The sequence below is a fragment of the Gambusia affinis genome, linkage group LG14 (assembly GCF_019740435.1).
Source record: "Gambusia affinis linkage group LG14, SWU_Gaff_1.0, whole genome shotgun sequence".
NCBI classification, from domain to species: Eukaryota; Metazoa; Chordata; class Actinopteri; order Cyprinodontiformes; family Poeciliidae; genus Gambusia; species Gambusia affinis.
The window spans coordinates 4,315,384-4,334,429 of NC_057881.1; the positions used below are offsets into that span (position 1 = coordinate 4,315,384).

The following is a 19,046-nucleotide window of genomic DNA, read 5'->3' on the forward strand; positions in this document are numbered from 1 at the left end:
TCTCCCTAAGTTGACACCTACTGCATGTATTATGATTACATATTACAGATGTGACTTCAAAATATCATTTGAGAACTACAGGAAGATATACATTGAAGGCTTCAAATAAAATAAAACCCCAATAGCTGTTCTGTAATCAATGCAGGTATCTCTGAGTTTTTGTGGAGGAAAATTGTAGGATCTAAATACATGAGCATACATAAAAATGCATATACCGAAAAATTCCAGCTACAGTAGCTAATTAAAAATGTTGTGAAATCTTATACCCAAAGTCGCAGATAGCTCGCAGTGTACTTTGAAGAGCTTCACAAGGCTCGGCTTTCCTACTCTATTCCAGTTCCTGTTCTTGGTGTTTGCTTCCAGGGTTCAAACGTTCACAGAACTGCAATGCTTCTGAAAATGCAGCGTCTCTAAAATTTTCTGTTGGGCCAGTCTAAAGGCAGTAAAGGTGTTGACAGATTAATTTGCACTCACACTCATGTGGGCTCAGTTTGATTTACAGCTGTTGATACAAGAACCCCTGCTGCTATCTACACAGTTATTAGAACAGGCAAAACACTAGTGAGGGTCTGCCATGGAGGTATGCCTTTTGAAAATCTGTCAAAATATAAAAAGTCAGCTCAATTTGTGGAACTGGAGAAATGGGAGACAAAACATTTGAGGATTCCTGCAAAAAGCAACAAATTTGCTCATATTAAAAACTACCAACGTGAGACTGACAGCTGTCCCTACTGTCACACAGAGACAGGAATGGTAATAGTTTTCTGTTCTTCCTTAATATTACTTTACATATTGATTAGTGAGTAGTTTAAATTTTTTATCTTTAAAATTGTTTTCATTAATCTGACTCTTCAGTTAACTATTTGCTGTGCACAGATTTAGTTAAGTTTATTTGTCAGTTCTTTGTATTTTTTGCAAAATGCAACAAATTAATTTCTTTTTTTGAGTTACCAGTTTCCTCTGGACCTGCTGCTGAAATCATACAGATGAGCTCCAGCTGATGTCCTTATATGGCTGTCAAACTTCCTCAGCGGGTCGTTCCATTTGTTTGCCAGGGGAAGAGGAAATTTGGTTTCTAGTTTAATTTTACCATTTCTTTAATGTTTCTTCCTTTTGGAAGTTAGTTCAATTCTAATATTTATTTAATTTAAAGATTTAGTAATGTGCAGACCAGTATTTGATTAAGTTCTTGTGTGTTTAATTACCCCCTTGCGTGTGTTAGTAGTGGTCTGATCCACCACTATTTAAGTTCCCCTCATGGTCAGTTTTGTGCTTGAGTTCTTTGTGTTACTACCCGAGTTATAGTTTTGTTATGTTGACCTCAGTTTTGGGCCCAATTTATCATTTTTAAATTATTTTTGGACTTTTTTTTGTAATAAATTAAGAATATATTTTGAAATTTATTTTACGTCTCTCTGGCTGGTCTATGTAAAACCTTCACAGAGACATAAACATGATTTTACCTTTGTAAGAGTTTACAGAGGTTATTCACTTGTAGAGAGACAAAATGTAAACATAAATGTGTCAGAACAGGACACTGATGAGTCCTACACCGCTATGGACTGAAAGGCTGCTTAACAAGAAAGAAGCGAACACTCCACAAGCAACGCAGGAAGCCTTATAATAGTTTGTAAATGCACTCTTTACAAAGACCTAATGCAGATGTTTGTGAATAAAGCCAGAATGCTTTCCCCAAGCACATTTATGTTTATTGCCCTAAAAAATGGCCCTTATAAAAATGAAACCATTGCAATGTGTTTCCACATTTTATTTATTTGCTTCCAGTGTACAATGACCAGTTCCCTGATTGCTACGTTTTCTAAAGTGCAACCTGAGCCAGGTTAAGCTACATACAGTCATAAAGCTTTTAGACCTATTGAGAGTCACTGACTCTTCACATTTCCTTTGCATATGTTAATCTAAGGGAATTATGTCTAGAACAGTAATTATTACACACTGTGTGTTGGAATACAGGAGTGAAAAAAAATCACATTAAGTAAGTAAACATACACTTTTCAACTTAAAAACTGCTGAAAATATGTCAGTGGTAATTATATCTCACTTTTTAGACAAATAAGCATTAAAATTACATAAAAAACAACATATTCAGGTAAAACAGACATTTGTTTGTGTATAAGTCAACTTAGTTCTCATAAAAATGAGGTGTGACAGAATAGTGTGAAAATGATCCCAGTTTAATGATCGTCTTTCCACTTTATGCACGTGCGTTGATGATGTCAATAAACTCCGGTTTCAGAGAGGCTCCTCCAACCAGAAAGCCGTCCACGTCGCCCTGAGAAGCCAGCTCCCTGCAGTTTGCGCCAGTGACTGAACCTGGAGGACACACCCAGCAAAGAGATGCACAGTGTGAATGAAGCAGTAAGAAAAAAGCTTTGGAGGAAATAATTCTTAAACACAACTGAGTGCTGCATTGAAAAAAGCAAAAGACACAACATTAAAGGGAGACTTACACTTAAAGTACTATGCAAAACTTAAAAAAAAATCTTCACTAACTTCTTTATTCTGGTATTCTTTATTCTTATTTAATCAGGAAGAATTCAAAGCATCCAATTAGACAACAGAAGACGTTTGTTGCCTAGACAAGTATATCTACAGAAGTTAAATATAGTAGCAAAATAGAAATAAATGCAGAAAAACATCACCACTAACCTCCATAAATGATGCGCAGGGAATCAGCCACATCATCTGATACATTTGCTCTGAACCAAGCCCTCAGCTTTTCATGAACTTCCTGAGCCTAAGGAAGGAACACATATTATACATCTGTCAAGTAAGTACAATTATAAAAATAAATCAGAAATCAATCTGGGAATATTCAATAAATTAGTTTATGTTGCACCTGTTGTGTGTGTTTTTATTCCTTCACATCTGTATTTATGTCAGACACTTTATTCTTTTTCTTTCTCATTTGTAATGTATTTTTTTGTGTTATTCTACATTTTTGCTTGGCAGCCCCTAATTATTCTAAAAACTTACCTTTTTTAGTTGTCATCTAATAATCATTCACATTAGGCCACTTTTTCATTCAGATCTCCACTACTCTTTACAGTTATTAGCAGCAGTATGGTAAAAAAATACTTAAAATAAATGATATATGTTCTGTTACAGCAGAATAATCTCACACTGAAACTTGTAGAAAAAAATAAACTTTTGTCATTAGTGAATTTATTCTGTGGGGGCAAACAAAAAAAAAATGTAGACAGTAATTGTTATGAAATCATCTGGGCCACAATTACCAAGTTTTTCCACATGAAGTTTGTCCCAAGACTTTTATGGAACTGCAGATGTCCATGAACTGGTAGCGCAGTTCAGAAAAAAAACAAACATTCAATCATATTTTTCTTGTTTGACGTTTTATTTTAGGATTAGTTCAGTCTTTTGTGCTTTCTAAGCCTCTTGAGACAAAGCAGCCAAAGCTATTCTGTCCCTTCTTTATTGTTACCTGCTCAGGTGTGGCTGTCTTTCCAGTGCCGATGGCCCAAACAGGTTCATATGCAAGCACCACTTTCTCCCAGTCCGTCACATTTTCTGCAACACAACATCCCTGTAATCCATTGCAAATGAAAGCTTGAAGCTGTAATTAACCCAATCTGTTCATAAACGGAGTAATCCGGAAAGCAAATACACAAAGTCTGCAAAGAAACGTTTGCACACAAACAGAAAGTAAAGTTCACATAGAAACGTGTCCTTGTAGCAGTGGGAAGCTGCAGACACAGCTGTGTCTCCTAAAATTTCTCCAGCAGCAGAGTCCACTGACCTATTTACATTTTAAAGCAGTGAGCAACCTAGATTCAGTACAGGAGAAAAATGCATGAGGCCAACACGTGACCAGAGAAAAGATTATTAGTCAGGTTACGTATTGTAGAGTAGAATACAAAAAAACTGCTTTGCAGGTTTTAACCAATTGTCCCAATCCATTCCAACTTTATTTATTGATCACTTTTCATATAATAACATACCTATTAAAATACAATATTTAGTCATCATTGGCCTAGTATAGCAACTTTTATAGTATTTTTTAAATTTTTTTAAGACAAAAAAAAAAACAGCTAAACAAAAATGTAAAACTTAGACCAAAGAAAATAAAACAAGAAAGGGAATGGAAAAAAACAAAAACTGAGCCGGGAAGAAACATGACAGATTTGTTCACCTGCAATAACCTGCGTCTGAGCGTAGACGACTTCTTCTGTGGAACCTGCCTCTCGCTCCTCCAGCTTCTCACCGATACAGGCGATCACTCCGAGATCGCTCTCCAGCGCGTGAGCAACCTGCAGATATCATAACTTATCCATGCGTTACCTGCCACATATCATCTATTTGTAAAAAAATCCATTTTGATTCTGTACAATGACAATAAAGGCATTCTGATACAGAAGATATGACTTGATACCATTATCGCAACAAAAATATTTAAATCCCAGATGTTTTTTTAATAATTTACAAAGAGAAGAAAAGATTTTCAAACACTCAAATCAACAAACAATAAAAATTATTTGCTCCATTACAGATTTCTTGCACTTTTGATTGTTTCATTTTATGCTTTTTCACAGCACAAAAGAAGAAATAGGAAAAGTCTGAGGAAACAGAATGGGTTTCTAATTAATTGAGGGTAATAAATTGAAAAGAATAATAAAAAAAGGACTTTATCATTTTCTATGACACGCAATGATGCAGACAGACATAACAGTCAGTCTGTGAAATAAACAGTCTGTATCAGGAATAACGTCTAACCTTTTGGCCGATTAGCTCATCACTTTCCCCGAACACATGGCGCCTCTCTGAGTGTCCGAGGATCACCCAGTCTGCCCCGCAGTCCTTTATCATGGCTGGGCTGGAGGGAGGCAGAGGCGGGTAAACATGGTGGGGAGTAGGCCACCTCTTAAAGAGCTGAACTACAACATATTGTATTTATTTTAACAAAGTATGATTTTACTGCAGCGTTTGGAAATATTGAATTCTGTTTTTCATTTTCTAAAACATATTTCCAATCTTCTCAGAGTTTACCTCCTCCAAAATAGATCTCACCATATGACATATGGGATGACTTTAGGGTTTTTCAACCTTTAGTTGGTTAAAAAAGAACCACTTATCTGAAACATACAATCAATCAAAACGATGTTTGGTTTTTATTTTACTATCTGACACACCTGATCTCTCCTGTAAATGCTCCTTTAGCCACTTTGTAGCAGTTCTGGGCTGAGACCCCGATTCTAGGATCTAGAAGGGACCGAGTAAAATCCAGATATATGGAAGGAGCAGCACACACCACTTCTGAAAACAATACAGAAGAGTTATGTTAGTTCAGTGTTGATTTTTCTTCTCTGTAAGAGCAGTTTCAAAGTAATATAATTTTATAAGGATCATAATTGCTAAAACTTGCTTGATAATGTATAGAAACTAAGCATTAATCTTTATCATTTTAAATTATTCACACTTTTCTATTTTGGATTCTTTATGAGTTTACTTAAAATCTTTCATACGTGGCTTTTTAAACACATTACTGGAAAACTCTGGGAAAAAATAATAAAGTTTATATTTAATGCACTTTGAAAAAATAAAAACAACAGAAAGAACAAAAAACATTTTTAAAAAACAAAGGGCTTAGATTACTAAGTAAGTAAACTTTAATTTATATAGCATCTTACATTCACCCAAAATGTAGCTTGAAGAATTTAAGTTAAATGATATTGATCATTATCAGGGAAAGTAGATGCATAGAGAGGACAGAAAATGTTCGGTGCATATTTTAAATTATGCATCTTCTAGTATATGGGTGAAATAACTACCCAGGATTTTCTGTTAAGAAACTGCATTTAAGGTGCTCTTTTGTCAATGAATTGTTTTTTACATTAAAGGGACGCTTTTAAAAGTTTTATTATAATAATTATCAAGCATAGTAATAAGACTCCTGCAATCAAATCCTAACAATATATATATATATATATATATATATATATATATATATATATATATATATATATATATATATATATATATATATATATATATATATATATATATATATATATATATATATATACGTTTTTAATTCAAATATGATTTATGTTTTCTAAAAGTACAAAAACAATAAGAGATTTTATTCTGTGCTCAAATTTAACTCATGGTCTGAAAGACAGTGTAGGTTCTTTCATGCAGAAAACATTCTCAAGAGAAGTGCAAGTAATTGAGTAAATGTACTCAGTTACTTTCCAATACTTAAAGACAGAAACGTCTTTTTGCAAGTCATCCTGATCACATGACTCCACATCGAGCTGCATCCCTATATTTGTTTCCCACTTTTATTTAGAAAACACTGCTAATAACGGATATTTATATGGGAGCGTTGCATCTAGCCCTGCAGCCGCTCATCAGTCAGGGTTACCGGTCTGATCGTCCAGGCTGGCGGTGTTCAGAGTGGTGATCAGCTGTTCCAGGCTCTCCTTATTTCCGTTCATCTTCCAGTTTCCCCCGACGAAGAACCTCCGTGCCATGGCCGGTTGCTGGTGGCTGATACCCGGTGAGAGAGGAGATGAAGGCCCCGGTGTTCAGTTCAGGGTGGTGTGCAGTTCAGAAACTGTTGGAAATATCAGTACCAAACATAATCCGTCTTCTTCTGAGCTGGGATTAAAGACCGACGTGGAGCAAATTTCAAGGGTGGTTATAGCGCCTCCTGCTGTGCGAACAAAAAACAGCCTTTAAAATGTTGCTTATTTCAATTGTTGTAAAATGTTCTACTACACTAAGCATTTATTTCACACACACAAAAAATCTGAGACCATTAGGCTGAGTGTACTATTTTAGAATAATTATGTACATTTCTCATCTGTATTTTTATGACTGATTCATTCATTTTTCCAAATATCTATATATTGAAAGGCAAGTGAGCACATCAATTTATACATCATTGAAAGTTTTACCTGAAATCAAGCACTATTTTTATTAAATAAGAAAATACAAACATGTCTATACACTTTCATCTTCAAAAGCTTATTAATGAGGCATAGAAACCCTGTCACTGGTTGGTGACAGTAAATACAAGCAGCTTCCTTCACACAGCTGAGATCAACTAGTAGAATTGAGAAGCTTCTTTAAATGCCAAAAAAGGACATGAAGCATGTAGGAATCTGACATAGAACTGCAATGTTTTCATCCATTAATTTTCTACACCCGTTTGCACTTGAAGGGTTGCATTGAAGCTTGGTGCCTATCTCCAGCAGTCATTGGGCGATAGAGGACAAACAGCACACACACATGCAAGGGCAAGTTGGAGAAACCAATGAATGAATGTGAGTGGAGGAAGCTGAAGTACCCAGAGAGATGAACAAAAAAGAAAGTTGTTGGGAATTTTGTTTTGCCAATAATCTACAAGTAGTGAATTTTTAGAGTGCAAATCTAAAAGTTGCTCTGTTAACAGATTCTCCCAGATGAGTGGTGTATCTATGCAGCTCCTCCAGAGTTACCAGGCAGATTTTGGCTTCTTTTCTGATGAACGTTCTTTTCGTTCTCAGAAAATGAGTTTAACAGAACTGTGTGAGCTATCCTAATTAGGCTCATTCTTTTACAACATACCACTGCTTTAAATTTCTTTCTGACCTTTCTGGTATGTTTCTTGTTCTGCTGTTCTATAATATTGTCTAAGAAACATCAGTGGCCTTCACTGAAACAGCCATACACAAACTGGGATTAAATTACACACACATGCACTCTGTTCACTGTGTAGGCAATGTAAGTGCTTGCACTTGATTTAGTTTAGGGTTATTAGATCAAAGGAGGTTAATTTCAAAATGCAGACCACAATTCCCAAGTTCTTCTGGTGAAAAATTTGAAAACTCTAGTTTTCCATTTCCATTTCAGTTATATGCTGCTATGTGTTGTCTTGACATAATGAAAATGCCAAACACATTCAAGTTTCTGGTTCTGGTTCTGATGTGTTCACTCTTGGAAGGAGCTGAAACTACGTTTGGGAACAGAGACAAAAACCCACAAAGTCCAACATAACGTTAATGCAGAACTATTTATTAGAAAGATTTTCAGGAAACATTTTTGCCTTTTGTACATTAGAGTTCAACACTTGTACAATAACTACAGAATGCAGCTGGGCTGAGAGGGATGAAATTAAATGTATATGTTTTTACAGAATGTCTTTCTGATTAGACAGCCGCCCTGCAGCCCAGTCTACCAGCCTGCTCCCAGACTGAAACTTTCTTTTTTAGGGGGTTCTTCACATCCACTTGGTGTAACTCCACCCTGTGTTAAACTCTGTCTGTTCTTAGGAGGCGAGCAATGATGACTTTTTGCAATATATTTACACTTGGTGTGTATAGTCTGTCAAAAAAGTAAAGAAAAAAACCCACTGTACATAAACTTCAGTCTAACTATTGCAATAATTTATACCTGATCTATGGAAGTTCAGGGCTCTTTTACAGATTAATGATCTCGAGAAAAAAAAATGTTATTCTATGACTTTGTCTTCAGTGCTTATGCCTTTGATCTCCTTTTATTGACAAAAGCCTCTATGTGTTTCTGAACCAGAGCTTTTTTTCCTGCTCTGGCAACATTTACATTAATTGTGCTATTTTTAAAAACATGTTTTGTTATTTAAAATGACATCGCTGAAGTTCTTCTGCACATTCAGCAGAATGCATCGCATATTGTTTCCCTGGTGCCATTTACACAATGAGGCTCAATCGCAACCACTCATATTTTGCATACATTATTAAGGAAGAAGAGAGGAAGATAGGAAGAGGAGGCCTTTTTTATTCATGCATCCTCCTGGTTTTTTTTACAAAGCGTCTCCTCTTTCCTTCATTTCTTTATTCTTTCCTCCTCATTTCTGCTCCTCCTCTTTTCTTCCCGAGATGTTTTCCTCCCACTGAATTGCCTCAGTTCCACAGTTTAAGGAAGCTGTCCCAGGATCCTGTGCATACACCCATTCCATCAACGGGGACGCCGGTGCAGCTCACCCTATTGTCATGGCCAGAGAGCACACCTGCAGGACAGGGGGTGAATTGCAAGTAAATAGATGATAGAGTAATAATCATACACTTGTCTTATTGTTTGCAGACATTTGAGCTAACACATCCAGGAAGCCAGGATCATAGTAACACTAATAGAGTTCTCACCGACTTTCTCGCCCTTCAGTGAGTCCCAGATGTGGCAGTTGAAGTCGTCATAGCCTGCAAAGATAAGGCGGCCAGAGTTGGAGAGGGCCAGAGATGTGACGCCGGCATTCAGGGAGGTGTCCGTGTAGTCCAACACCTCCTGGTCGGAGCGCAGGTCATACATCTTGCAGGAGCAGTCATCAGAGCCTGTGATGATGGCATTTCCACTGGGGAAGAACTGAAAGTGGGAGAAAAAAGTGAGAGTGTTTGAGGAAAAGATGGTGAAGAATAGTGTAATATGGAGCTGATAAGAAAAATTTGTGAAGGATTTTGTCACATTTAAGTGTTTTAGATTGGAGAAGGATAACTAGAGGATAAACAAAATGCAACTTTCTAAACCAGCAGGGCCCTGAGTGAAAAACTAATTGCTATCTTAGACCCAGTGGTGCCCACGTTGGGCACCACTGGGTCCCAAAGTAGGCACCACCTGGGCACCACTAGGTCAAGACTGACTTGTTTTTTCCTGTGTTCTTGAATTTGTTTAAGTCTGGTGACTAAAGGTAAAATAAACATACTTGACATTGACCTACAGACTCTAGTAAAGTTAAGTATCATTATAATGTATTGTGAAATTAATATAATATTAAGAGGATACATAAAATAAAATAAACATACTTGACATTGACCTACAGACTCTAGTAAAGTTAAATTTCTTGATTCTTGTAAAACAAACCATCAAACAATCCTCACAGCAATGGCGTTGATGTCGCTGGTGTGTCCGGAGAAGGTCTGCTTGCAGGTTCCTTCCCTCAGGTCCCACAGCTTGGCCAGAGAGTCACAGGCTCCTGAGATGAATATGTTCATGTCCGGAGACAGGGCCAGCGACATGCAGTCTCCAATGTGGTTGGTGTAGACCATTTTCTGCTTGCCCGTCTCCAGGTCCCACAGGCAGCTAGGACAGTTAAGAAGGATGGCATGTTGGTGGCATTTTGAATCTAATTATTAGGATTTGTGTATTTGTTAAATGTGAGCACAAATTGTATCTGATACAGTAAAACCATACAAGCAGTCAGAAACAACACATTGGCAGAACACACAAATAAAAGTTTTATGTCTTGTCAATGGCACAGCAACATACTTGAAAATTATTATAGAAAATAAAATAATCTTAATAAATCATAAATCCATTGATATAAAGTATCATTATAATGTATTGTGAAATTAATATAATATTAAGAGGATACATAAAATTAAATAAAATAACATTCATATTTACATAATAAATTTTTCTACACTTCAGAAGAAATTAACTAAAACTGGCTAAATATGGAAAGCAGAAATTGGAAAGCTGGTTTCATCATTCTTGATTTACAGTTGTGAGCCGCACAAAACCCATCCACAAATGGCTCCTGGATGGATAAATGAGTTTTTAACTGTAAGAAACTCACCAGGTGGTGTCACCAGAAGCTGTCAGGATCTCAGAATCACTAAGGAAACGGCAGCAAGACAAGTAACCTGTGTGAGAGACCCAATATTTTTTTAAAGTGGGTTACAATAAAGTTTTTAAGGTAGCAGACATGACTTGTCCTCACCTGTGTGTGCGTCCAGCTCCCTGAGGGTCTTGGGGCTGGTAGCCTTAATGTTATAGACTGTGCAGATGTTATCCAGACCACCGCTGGCCACCAGGTTACCAGAAGGAGCGAAGGCGACACTCATCACCCAAGCAGACTTCAGGGGGACAGCAACCAACTGAGGAGAGAAATTCAGGATAGTTGTTGAGTTCATTCAGACAGTCACAGGTTTTGGTCACCAGTACCACTTAATCAAACTTATCGTTTAGGGGTTTTATGTCCTATGTCTCGTTGATATGTCCTCCATTCAAACTCACCGAACAGTAAGTAACTTAAATTTCAATTAGAAATTTTATGCAAGTCATAATTTCTGCAAGCATGCAAGCATAACATATATATATAATTTATACCAAACCACTGTTCATAAGAATTTGAAACAAGGCAATTAACAATAAGTCATTAGGCAACATAGTTCACACTTGATAAAATACTGGCCGTGATCCTACCTTGTTTCCAGTGAACGTGTCCCAGACTAGAAGCTTGCCATCCTGTGATGCACTGACCATTTGCCTTAGAGAGGAACACAGCATCACTGTAAATACAGCTGATTTTTTAGAATAGAAAAACAATATCGCAGTTAAGAGCTTGCGCCCAGAAATTGTTGTTTTCTACCTTCTTGTGACCCTAAGATAATCAAGAAAATGGGAGGATGGATGCTTTTTACAAGAGCATGGTGGAATCTGACTTGAGTCAAAATGTTTTGAAAATATTTCTTTCAAGAAATAATTATTTCTCAACAATGTTCAATATGGTGTCTGAATTTAAAAGCTCTGAAATAAGTTATAAAACTTTGCAATAACAAACGTGATATCCAGTTCAATAGAAAAAAAGTAAAACTGATCATCTTTAAGAGCCTTTTGTGTTTAGAGACTACATTTATTTTTACTGTTTAACCCGCTGGTTATTATTTTTAAAATATATTTTTATGTAAGGAGTTAGAAGATAGTGTTGAGACATAAAATATAGTGCTTTAAGCTCCTGGTTATAAAATAAAACCTTGTTTTTCCTCATTCTCTTTTTAAAGAGAAAATAAATGAAAATGTTTTCATTTAAGTTGATGATGCTCCACTTGAGTTACTGAAGTAAATTACAGAAATAAGATGTATTCAAATGTCAAACCGTGACATTTGAATAAATATACTTTCTCTGGGGGGAAACGATTAATTTAGCCCAAATCATTTTGGCTATTATTTGAGCTAAACAAATAAATCAAACATTATGAAAAACGGGCACAATATTCAATAAGAAGTTAGAATTTCCTGTCCTGTTACCTTGAATCTTCTGCCCAGTGCATGGCATAGATCTTTGCCAGGTGGCCTTTGAGTGTCTTTCGGAGCTTCAGCTGGACCCGGCCCACAGGGGCCACGCCATTTGCTGCAGCTGTCATGGTGGTGTCGTTCGCGGCCTTACGCGCCGCCTAGTGGACACATGAGGGAATACATATGTTAGGATAAGTTTGAAGAAATCTTAATGGATAAACGATGTAATGAAAGTCAGACCAGCTGAAAATACCCCGATAAAGACATTGCGTCCTGTCTGAAGGTTTTAAGGAGTTTCTACGCAAGTAGTTTGTCTCATTCAGGAAATGCTCACCTCAATCTGAGCACGGAGGCCATCACACTCCTTTTTCAGTGCATCCATTTCAGCTTTCTCAGCTGCCATGATGACAGTTGCTGGAGGATGTTACTGAAGGAAGGTGAAACAATCACTCTGTGGCAAAACGGAGTACAAGAAGGAACAATAAGGTAGGGAGGAAATTACACAGAAAAAATAAATTACCGGTAATTACTTCATAGATCTTGATATATCACTCTTATTTTACTAAGATAAATAAACTTCCTTTCAGCTGACACAGCAGTAAATTACACTATTATCTTCTGACATTTCTCTGGATCAGTGAGTGACCTTGATTTATCCATCTAGAGCGATTGGTTTCTGCTGCACCATGAAATCACAAAATTTTAATTCTGCGGATCCAAAACTGATGTTATAATCCTGACAGGTCAAATAATGGTAAGTAGGATAAAACAGGGAGGTATGAAAAAGAGGTCAAAATAAATATTTTATAAAAAGAAGAATAAAGTGAGGGGAAAAACGGTGTCAACCTTTTAACTTCAGGATTCTGAGTCCTGTTTTGTGCTCATCTGCTGTACATACAAAAAACTGTTTACCTGCTGTTCCAAGACATTAGTAATAATCATAAATATAAGGTATTCATTCAGTCACTTCTGTACTTGTCAATCAACATACGAAGGGTTAAATGTCAAAGAATCAAAAATTTCCAAAAGCCTTGCGTGCAGAAGTGTACAGTATGACTAATACTCTGTAATGGGATACTGACGTCTGACAAATTTAATGCCAAGAACCTGCTTACATCCTACTGAGGCCAACGTTCAAGGCTAAAATCAAACACGTTCGCAGGATTTTTACATAATATATATCTTTTTATTGAGTATCATATTCACTTTTTGTCCTAGTCCTATTAAAAATGATATTTCAGGAACTTAGGAAGCAAAAACAACTTGCATACTGCATGCAACTCATAGTGAACAGAACAGCAAGAAATTGTAAAGTGTCAGCAAAATATGAACTTGTTGCGTAGGGAAAAAATCCTGAGTGTTGCCTTCTTGACCCCAGCATCTTACACACGATAAAACATGACTATCATGGAGATGAAATGGATTGCTGGCCTGTCTACTGCACATGTGGAAGACTGAACCTGTGACAGAATGAAGGGTAGAAGATGGGAAGACAGGAAGTGGAATAGTTCTGTTGTTGAGGGGGTTTCTGAGGTGGTTTTGCTGCAGGGGTTTAAATCCTGGAGATCTCAGAGGAGGCTTTACGGCCAAATCTCTTCTCATCCGATTACTACTCTTTACCTCGGGATCAGGGAAAGAAAGAGGTGATGAGGAAGATGATGAAGAAAGAAATTGTTCATTTGGAGTCAAAACCATAACCAGCACACACTGGTAAAGTGTCTTAGATCCAGCACATAAAACATCTAATGTGAGCTCTACTTTTCTTGGTTGAAAACATCCTATAACCAGAAATTCTCTTCATAAGAAAAAGTCTTGCAGAGGAAATCTTAGAGGCAGGAATTGGTTTTAGGTTTGGTTATAACTTTGTCACCTGAGACTAAGATCTTCTTTGGGTGCTTGTTTTTAATCCAAACACGGACATCAAAATGATGAAAGCAGTCACAGGTAAGGTCTTAAAATGAGCTTATCTGGTGCTAGCTTGAAGCTATTGGAGTGGTTGGTTGGATGAAGACAAAAACCATTAGTGGCTCTTTGAGAATTGTGTATGAATTATATTCCTGAAATCAGTGAAAAAAAAAAATCACAAAATGGAGATGTAAAAAAAGATCTATGGCTGCCACGGTTTGCCTGCATTTGCATGGTGAAACAATGTTGTTTTTCAAACTTAAAAATCTTCCTTTAACAGTAATGGAATCACCTGCCCATAAACATTTAAGCAGAAACTCACCTTTTCCTCTCACAGTTAGGACCTACTCTCCTGCAACCCGGGCAGCTGCTGGTCCTAGTCCGGCTCTGTGGTCCCTATGAGTTTAGATCCCACAGTCCCAGGTTCACCGGCTCCTCTGATGCTCTACTAATGCAGACTGCCAATCTTGCTTCACCTGCAAAAAAACTCTCTCTTTCTCCTGCCCTTCCTCCACTGTGAAGAACAGATGAGGATTGGAGGGGATGAAGGAGATAAGGGATGAAGGGATGAAGGGATAAAGCACAAAGATGGAAACAGAGAGGAAAGGAGCAAGACTGAGAGAAACAGGGGGAGGGAACATGGGAGAGTGCAACAGGTAAACTGATTGGAAGAAAAAAAAGAGGCTATGAGGTCAAATGACAAAACAGGTGAGGAACCAAAGGAAGGCAGGAAGTTAAGTAAAAAACGTAAATGGAAACCTGAGAGATTCAAGATTTGCAAAGAAATAAAGCAATTTCTTTTTTTCCCAAACACACAGGTGATTATGAAGTAGATATCAATAATTCAAACTTCCTTTGAATTAATGATTAACCTTTGGAGAAAACAATAGAAATGGTTAAATGGGCATCATTGAATGCCCATTTAACCATCAAGTCTGTGCAGTCACTTGTGTGTTTTTGTTGTAGGCCATGTTTTTCATGACTACGGGGGTTGATGGGACGGTTAGTTAGGAGCAGAGGTTGACAAGGGGCGAATTGGTTTGGCAGAGCTAATGAGCTGAGCCTGGTTAATCGGGGTTGTATGAGATATCCGGGGATGGGCAATCTCGTTAGGGAATTAGAGCGGGTCGGGCTAAACATGCGTCACACTTGACTTGCAAAGGTAGGGACGAAAAGTGGATCAAGAGTCAACAGTGGCATTGTGCTTTTTTCAGAAAACTTTCAGGTGATCTTTGCAACTGAAGAGATGCACTGCAAGAAAAAGATATGCTCTCAGAACCTGTCCAAAGTGATCAAGTCTTCATGAAAGTCTTCATTGCTCCTGTAAGCACTCCAAGACTGGATGGCACCTGGAGAATGTAAAGGCCAACAGGAGAGCAGGTGACCAGGGGTTGAGCCATGTTCTGATGTGAAGTGGAGAAGGTTTTGGTTTGATCTTGTTTGGTCTACCCCTCTGGCATCTCATAATCTGACTTGCAACGTCAGGAGGATTTGTACTCTTTCTTCCAGGAAATCAGGGTGGGCGAATTTAGAGGTGGGGCAACTAAAGGTAATTAGATCACCTCTTTCCATTAAAGTGGAAAGATAGAGGTAAGGATTGGGGGCCGAATGCATGTTTGAATTCTTGAATTTTCACATAAAATATGATTGTCTGCCAATGGCTTTGATTCCAGAAAACAATGCATATTTTGACTGAATATTTTAGAAATATCAAGCTAAAAAGAGGATACAAAAAAGCACATATTCTGGGAGCTAAATCTAAGAACATGTTTAAATCATTCCATACTCATTGGACCAATTAAGCTCTAAATGAAACAAGTCTTTATGGACCTATAAAATTTAATCACAATATTAATTTATATTGCACATTTTGGGAAGTGCAATGCTGCACTTTTAATTGAAGATTTTCTACAAGTCTCAATGAAAAAAATAGTAAGATCTAAATCTCTCAATTGCAATTCTGTGTCTCTGGGAATGGATGCAGTTTGGTGTGGAATGTCAATCCCAGAAGAAAAGGAAAAGGCCCAATGATGATGCTGGTTGATGCTGGTAAGAAAGAGTGATTATCCACAGAAATATGATTTTGGCATTAACTGAAAAGCCGCTCAGAAAGGAAGAAGTCATCATCCAAAAGCAACAACAAAAATGTGAAATATTGAATCAACTTCTCAAGGAATCATGAGGACCTCTGGATTAGTTGCACAGTGGTTTGCACAGGACAATACATCTATGCTTTAGAGTAACTATGTCAAAGGCCCTAATCAGTTACAATTTTGGTAATTATTTCTTTTAAAATAATATGTTAGCCTATGTCATGTTCTCAGGTAGTGTATTTAAGTGATTTTCTTTTCTTTTTTTACAAAATCTGCAAGTCTGGCAGTAATCAAACATTGGTATGGCTAGTGAAACTGATTGAAAACACAATTTATCATGACTATTTCACAATCCAGCAAAAAGATATGCCTGAATTTTGTATTTACACTACATGTCTTTATTTGTTGACTTTCTATTATAAACACCAGAACACTAGCAAATCAAGTATGGACATCATCAGTTAAGACTAATTGTATTCTCTTGAAAGTGTTCCAGCTGGCTCTTTGTCTGCCTAAGACTTTAAAACACTTGTGAAATGTTTATCTCTTTCCTCAGGCTCACGTGATGCAGTCTAAAAATAAAAGCTTCTGTAAGTCACACTAAACTCTTCCCGAATGAGCACTTTATGCATGTTTATCTTTAGCATTAAGTTTAATCTGATCACAAAACCTTTGTCTCAGTGTTGCACTTGTTGTTGTGCGATGTGATCCTTGAAGGTTGAGTGAGTCCATGAACAGTTATCCCTTTTGTTTCCATGTTGAACTGGTGATTCATCCAGAATAAGGAAGGAAACTGAACCATCCTTCTGTGCTTTTTAGGTTCTGGATAAGTTGACTAACACAGTACATTTGATTTTTGACAAGCAAAACATTATTATTATAGAGTAATCTGTCTCTACAACTTTACATACACCTCTTTATCAATCTACTTTTGGGAGAATAAAGAGAAATTCACAAGGAATGAATATTGAACTTTATCTTTTCATTATATCGGTGACAGATGAAGTTGCTCAACTTTTAAAATGGCCTCACAGATAAACTTTAACACCAAAGTACTGTAAAACACAAATTCACATAGTGTACGTAGTATAGCTACTGAGTATATACACCAATATAGATAGTGTATATACACAAGTAAAGTTTCTAAAGGTATCTCAATTATTAAAAAGGCTAAACATTTCTTAGAAAATAATGCATAGTACTTACTGTATTGTTCATAAATGTTGCTCCTTGTGAGTTTTTGCATAGAAATTTGTGGGAAAATTTACTTTACTCTATCTTCTCTCCAAAAACATGCTGGGAAAATTGTATATAAAATTTACATTTTTTGATCATGCCTTCCTTATTCTGGCAGCCCAAATTGTTGACTTTTTCTTTATTTTGTAGAACATTTTGGGGTAAAACGTCTATATAAAGCCAATAAAAATGCATTACCTACAAATATTTAAAATATTTTTACACAAAGAGAAGAGGTTAAGCTTTAAGATGCAACTGGCGTTTGTGTGTGTCTATATGTGGTGTTAAACTTTGGAACTGATTGGGGACACAGCTCAAACAATGTCCACAGATTCTTCAATTTAAATCAAGATATAATGGACCAGTCACAAGGCTGTCTGATGGGTCGGTATCGTGGGAGTAAATGTTTTCCTTCATCCTACGTCTTTCCTATGTCTTGTTCTTTTTGTTGCTGTTTTTCTTTCCACAATATTTTTATTTTTTGTTCTCTTTTTTCATACCAAGTGCAAAGAAATTACATCATATTGTGTTGTAATGGGTTTCTTACTGGCTTGGAATAAACAGTAAAACAGAGCAAGCCAACAAATGCTTTCTAATAGGAAGGTGAGATATGGGTCAAATGAGTGCTGTGCTCTTAATCTGTTTAACAAAAAATATAATTTTTTGGGTGAAAGCAGATTATTGCATTTAATATCTACATTTCAATTTTTTTTTCATGCAAGATGTCAAACAATACTGTTCTTTCTTAGCTGACTTAGAGCAATGCAGTATTATTTTTAGGTCTCTTAAAGCCATTGGCAAAATTCCTATCTCTTCTCCAAGGTAAAGATGCTGACTGTTTTTTTTTTTTGTCAGTTGACTGACTGCCTGAACAGACTTACGAAAGAACAGAGCATCCAGTTTTCTTAGTGATAGAGGGAGGAAATTGTTGTCTAGCCAACAATTTAATATCATGCATCAATTTTAGAATGTTTTTAGACCTTTCTTTAAGAAAAAAAGTCAAATATTTTTCTCCCTTAGTTATAGAGAAAGCATGAACAAATCAAGCAGTAGGTGCTGTGTTAAAAGTCCTGTGGCAATGATGCATTTCTCATTACAACAAATCTGAGCACAATTTCCAGAAACAGAACTGAAATGGAGATTTCTTGCTCTATTTGTTTCACAGTTTGAGTGAAGAGCCGCTGTGCTGCTCTATCCCACTCTCCTGCAGTAAGTCTCAAGCTGTAATCCAGGCTAATGAACTGGGACAGAAGAGGGCTATCTTACTTCCTGGTATCTCTCAGTTGTAACGAGCTCAGGAGTAAAACCCTGCACTCTAACTCTCTCCCCTTTTGGCCTCTTCATTCAGTGACGCTCTTAGTCGACTTTGAGAACACAGAGAGAGAGGACAGAGTCGCACGGAAGACTGGATGTAGGTCTCACAGAGGGATTTAGATTTGTTTTATGAAATCTATAGGCAAGTGGAACTTTAAAGAAATGAAATATAATTTACCTGCTGTCTCCTGCAGTCATTAGGTGAGAGGCGGATTACACCCTGGAAAGGTCATCAATCCATCACAACACAGAGAAAGACACAGGACAAACAACACACTCACATTTAAAGACCAACTAACCTAACAGTTATGGTTTTGGTCTGTGGGAGGAAGCCTGTGGATTCAAACTGCACACAGAAAGACCCAGGCTGGGATTTGAACCCAAGACCTTCTTACTGCAGTAACAGTTGACTGTAGGTTTTTTTAATGTAAACCACAAAAAGCAAAAATAATGGTGATCTTAACAAATATAATCACATAAACATGG

The 19,046-nt window shown here is 36.9% G+C and overlaps 2 protein-coding genes across 3 annotated transcripts; both read right to left on the reverse strand.

Moving 5' to 3' along the window:
* Window positions 1-1,753: 1,753 nt before the first annotated feature.
* On the reverse strand, window positions 1,754-6,648 carry LOC122843482 (triosephosphate isomerase). Its single transcript, XM_044138263.1, has 7 exons — window positions 6,404-6,648; window positions 5,169-5,292; window positions 4,753-4,852; window positions 4,172-4,289; window positions 3,464-3,549; window positions 2,671-2,758; window positions 1,754-2,334 (listed from the first exon to the last, which is right to left on the reverse strand). Exons 1-7 carry the CDS (start codon window positions 6,510-6,512, stop codon window positions 2,216-2,218), a joined length of 744 nt encoding a protein of 247 aa, XP_043994198.1. The 5' UTR covers window positions 6,513-6,648; the 3' UTR covers window positions 1,754-2,215.
* Window positions 6,649-8,016: 1,368 nt separating this feature from the next.
* On the reverse strand, window positions 8,017-18,939 carry gnb3b (guanine nucleotide binding protein (G protein), beta polypeptide 3b). 2 transcript variants are annotated; one of them, XM_044137961.1, is made up of 11 exons: window positions 18,860-18,939; window positions 18,739-18,780; window positions 14,240-14,532; window positions 12,347-12,463; window positions 12,025-12,170; window positions 11,200-11,263; window positions 10,715-10,871; window positions 10,571-10,637; window positions 9,873-10,074; window positions 9,144-9,360; window positions 8,017-9,010 (listed from the first exon to the last, which is right to left on the reverse strand). In XM_044137961.1, the coding sequence occupies exons 4-11, from the start codon at window positions 12,413-12,415 to the stop codon at window positions 8,904-8,906; spliced, it is 1,029 nt and encodes a 342-aa protein (XP_043993896.1). In that variant the 5' UTR covers window positions 12,416-12,463; window positions 14,240-14,532; window positions 18,739-18,780; window positions 18,860-18,939; the 3' UTR covers window positions 8,017-8,903. The 2 variants fall into 2 exon arrangements, with proteins under 2 accessions (XP_043993896.1, XP_043993898.1); XM_044137963.1 differs by lacking the exon at window positions 18,860-18,939 and having other exon boundaries at window positions 18,739-18,842.
* Between the last annotated feature and the right edge of the window lie 107 nt (window positions 18,940-19,046).

Bases quoted from the DNA above. Each gene is read 5' to 3' on its own strand.
- LOC122843482 (XM_044138263.1), bottom strand. From the start codon at position 6,512: ATGGCACGGAGGTTCTTCGTCGGGGGAAACTGGAAGATGAACGGAAAT. The intron at 4,290-4,752 runs GTTAGACGTTAT...TGATATCTGCAG, and splicing joins ATGAGCTAATCGGCCAAAAG to GTTGCTCACGCGCTGGAGAG. The intron at 3,550-4,171 runs GTGAACAAATCT...GTTGTGTTGCAG, and splicing joins TCAGACGCAGGTTATTGCAG to AAAATGTGACGGACTGGGAG.
- gnb3b (XM_044137961.1), bottom strand. From the start codon at position 12,415: ATGGCAGCTGAGAAAGCTGAAATGGATGCACTGAAAAAGGAGTGTGAT. The intron at 10,872-11,199 runs GTAGGATCACGG...TTCTCTCCTCAG, and splicing joins ACACGTTCACTGGAAACAAG to TTGGTTGCTGTCCCCCTGAA. The intron at 9,011-9,143 runs GTGAGAACTCTA...CCTGTCCTGCAG, and splicing joins ACTGAAGGGCGAGAAAGTCG to GTGTGCTCTCTGGCCATGAC.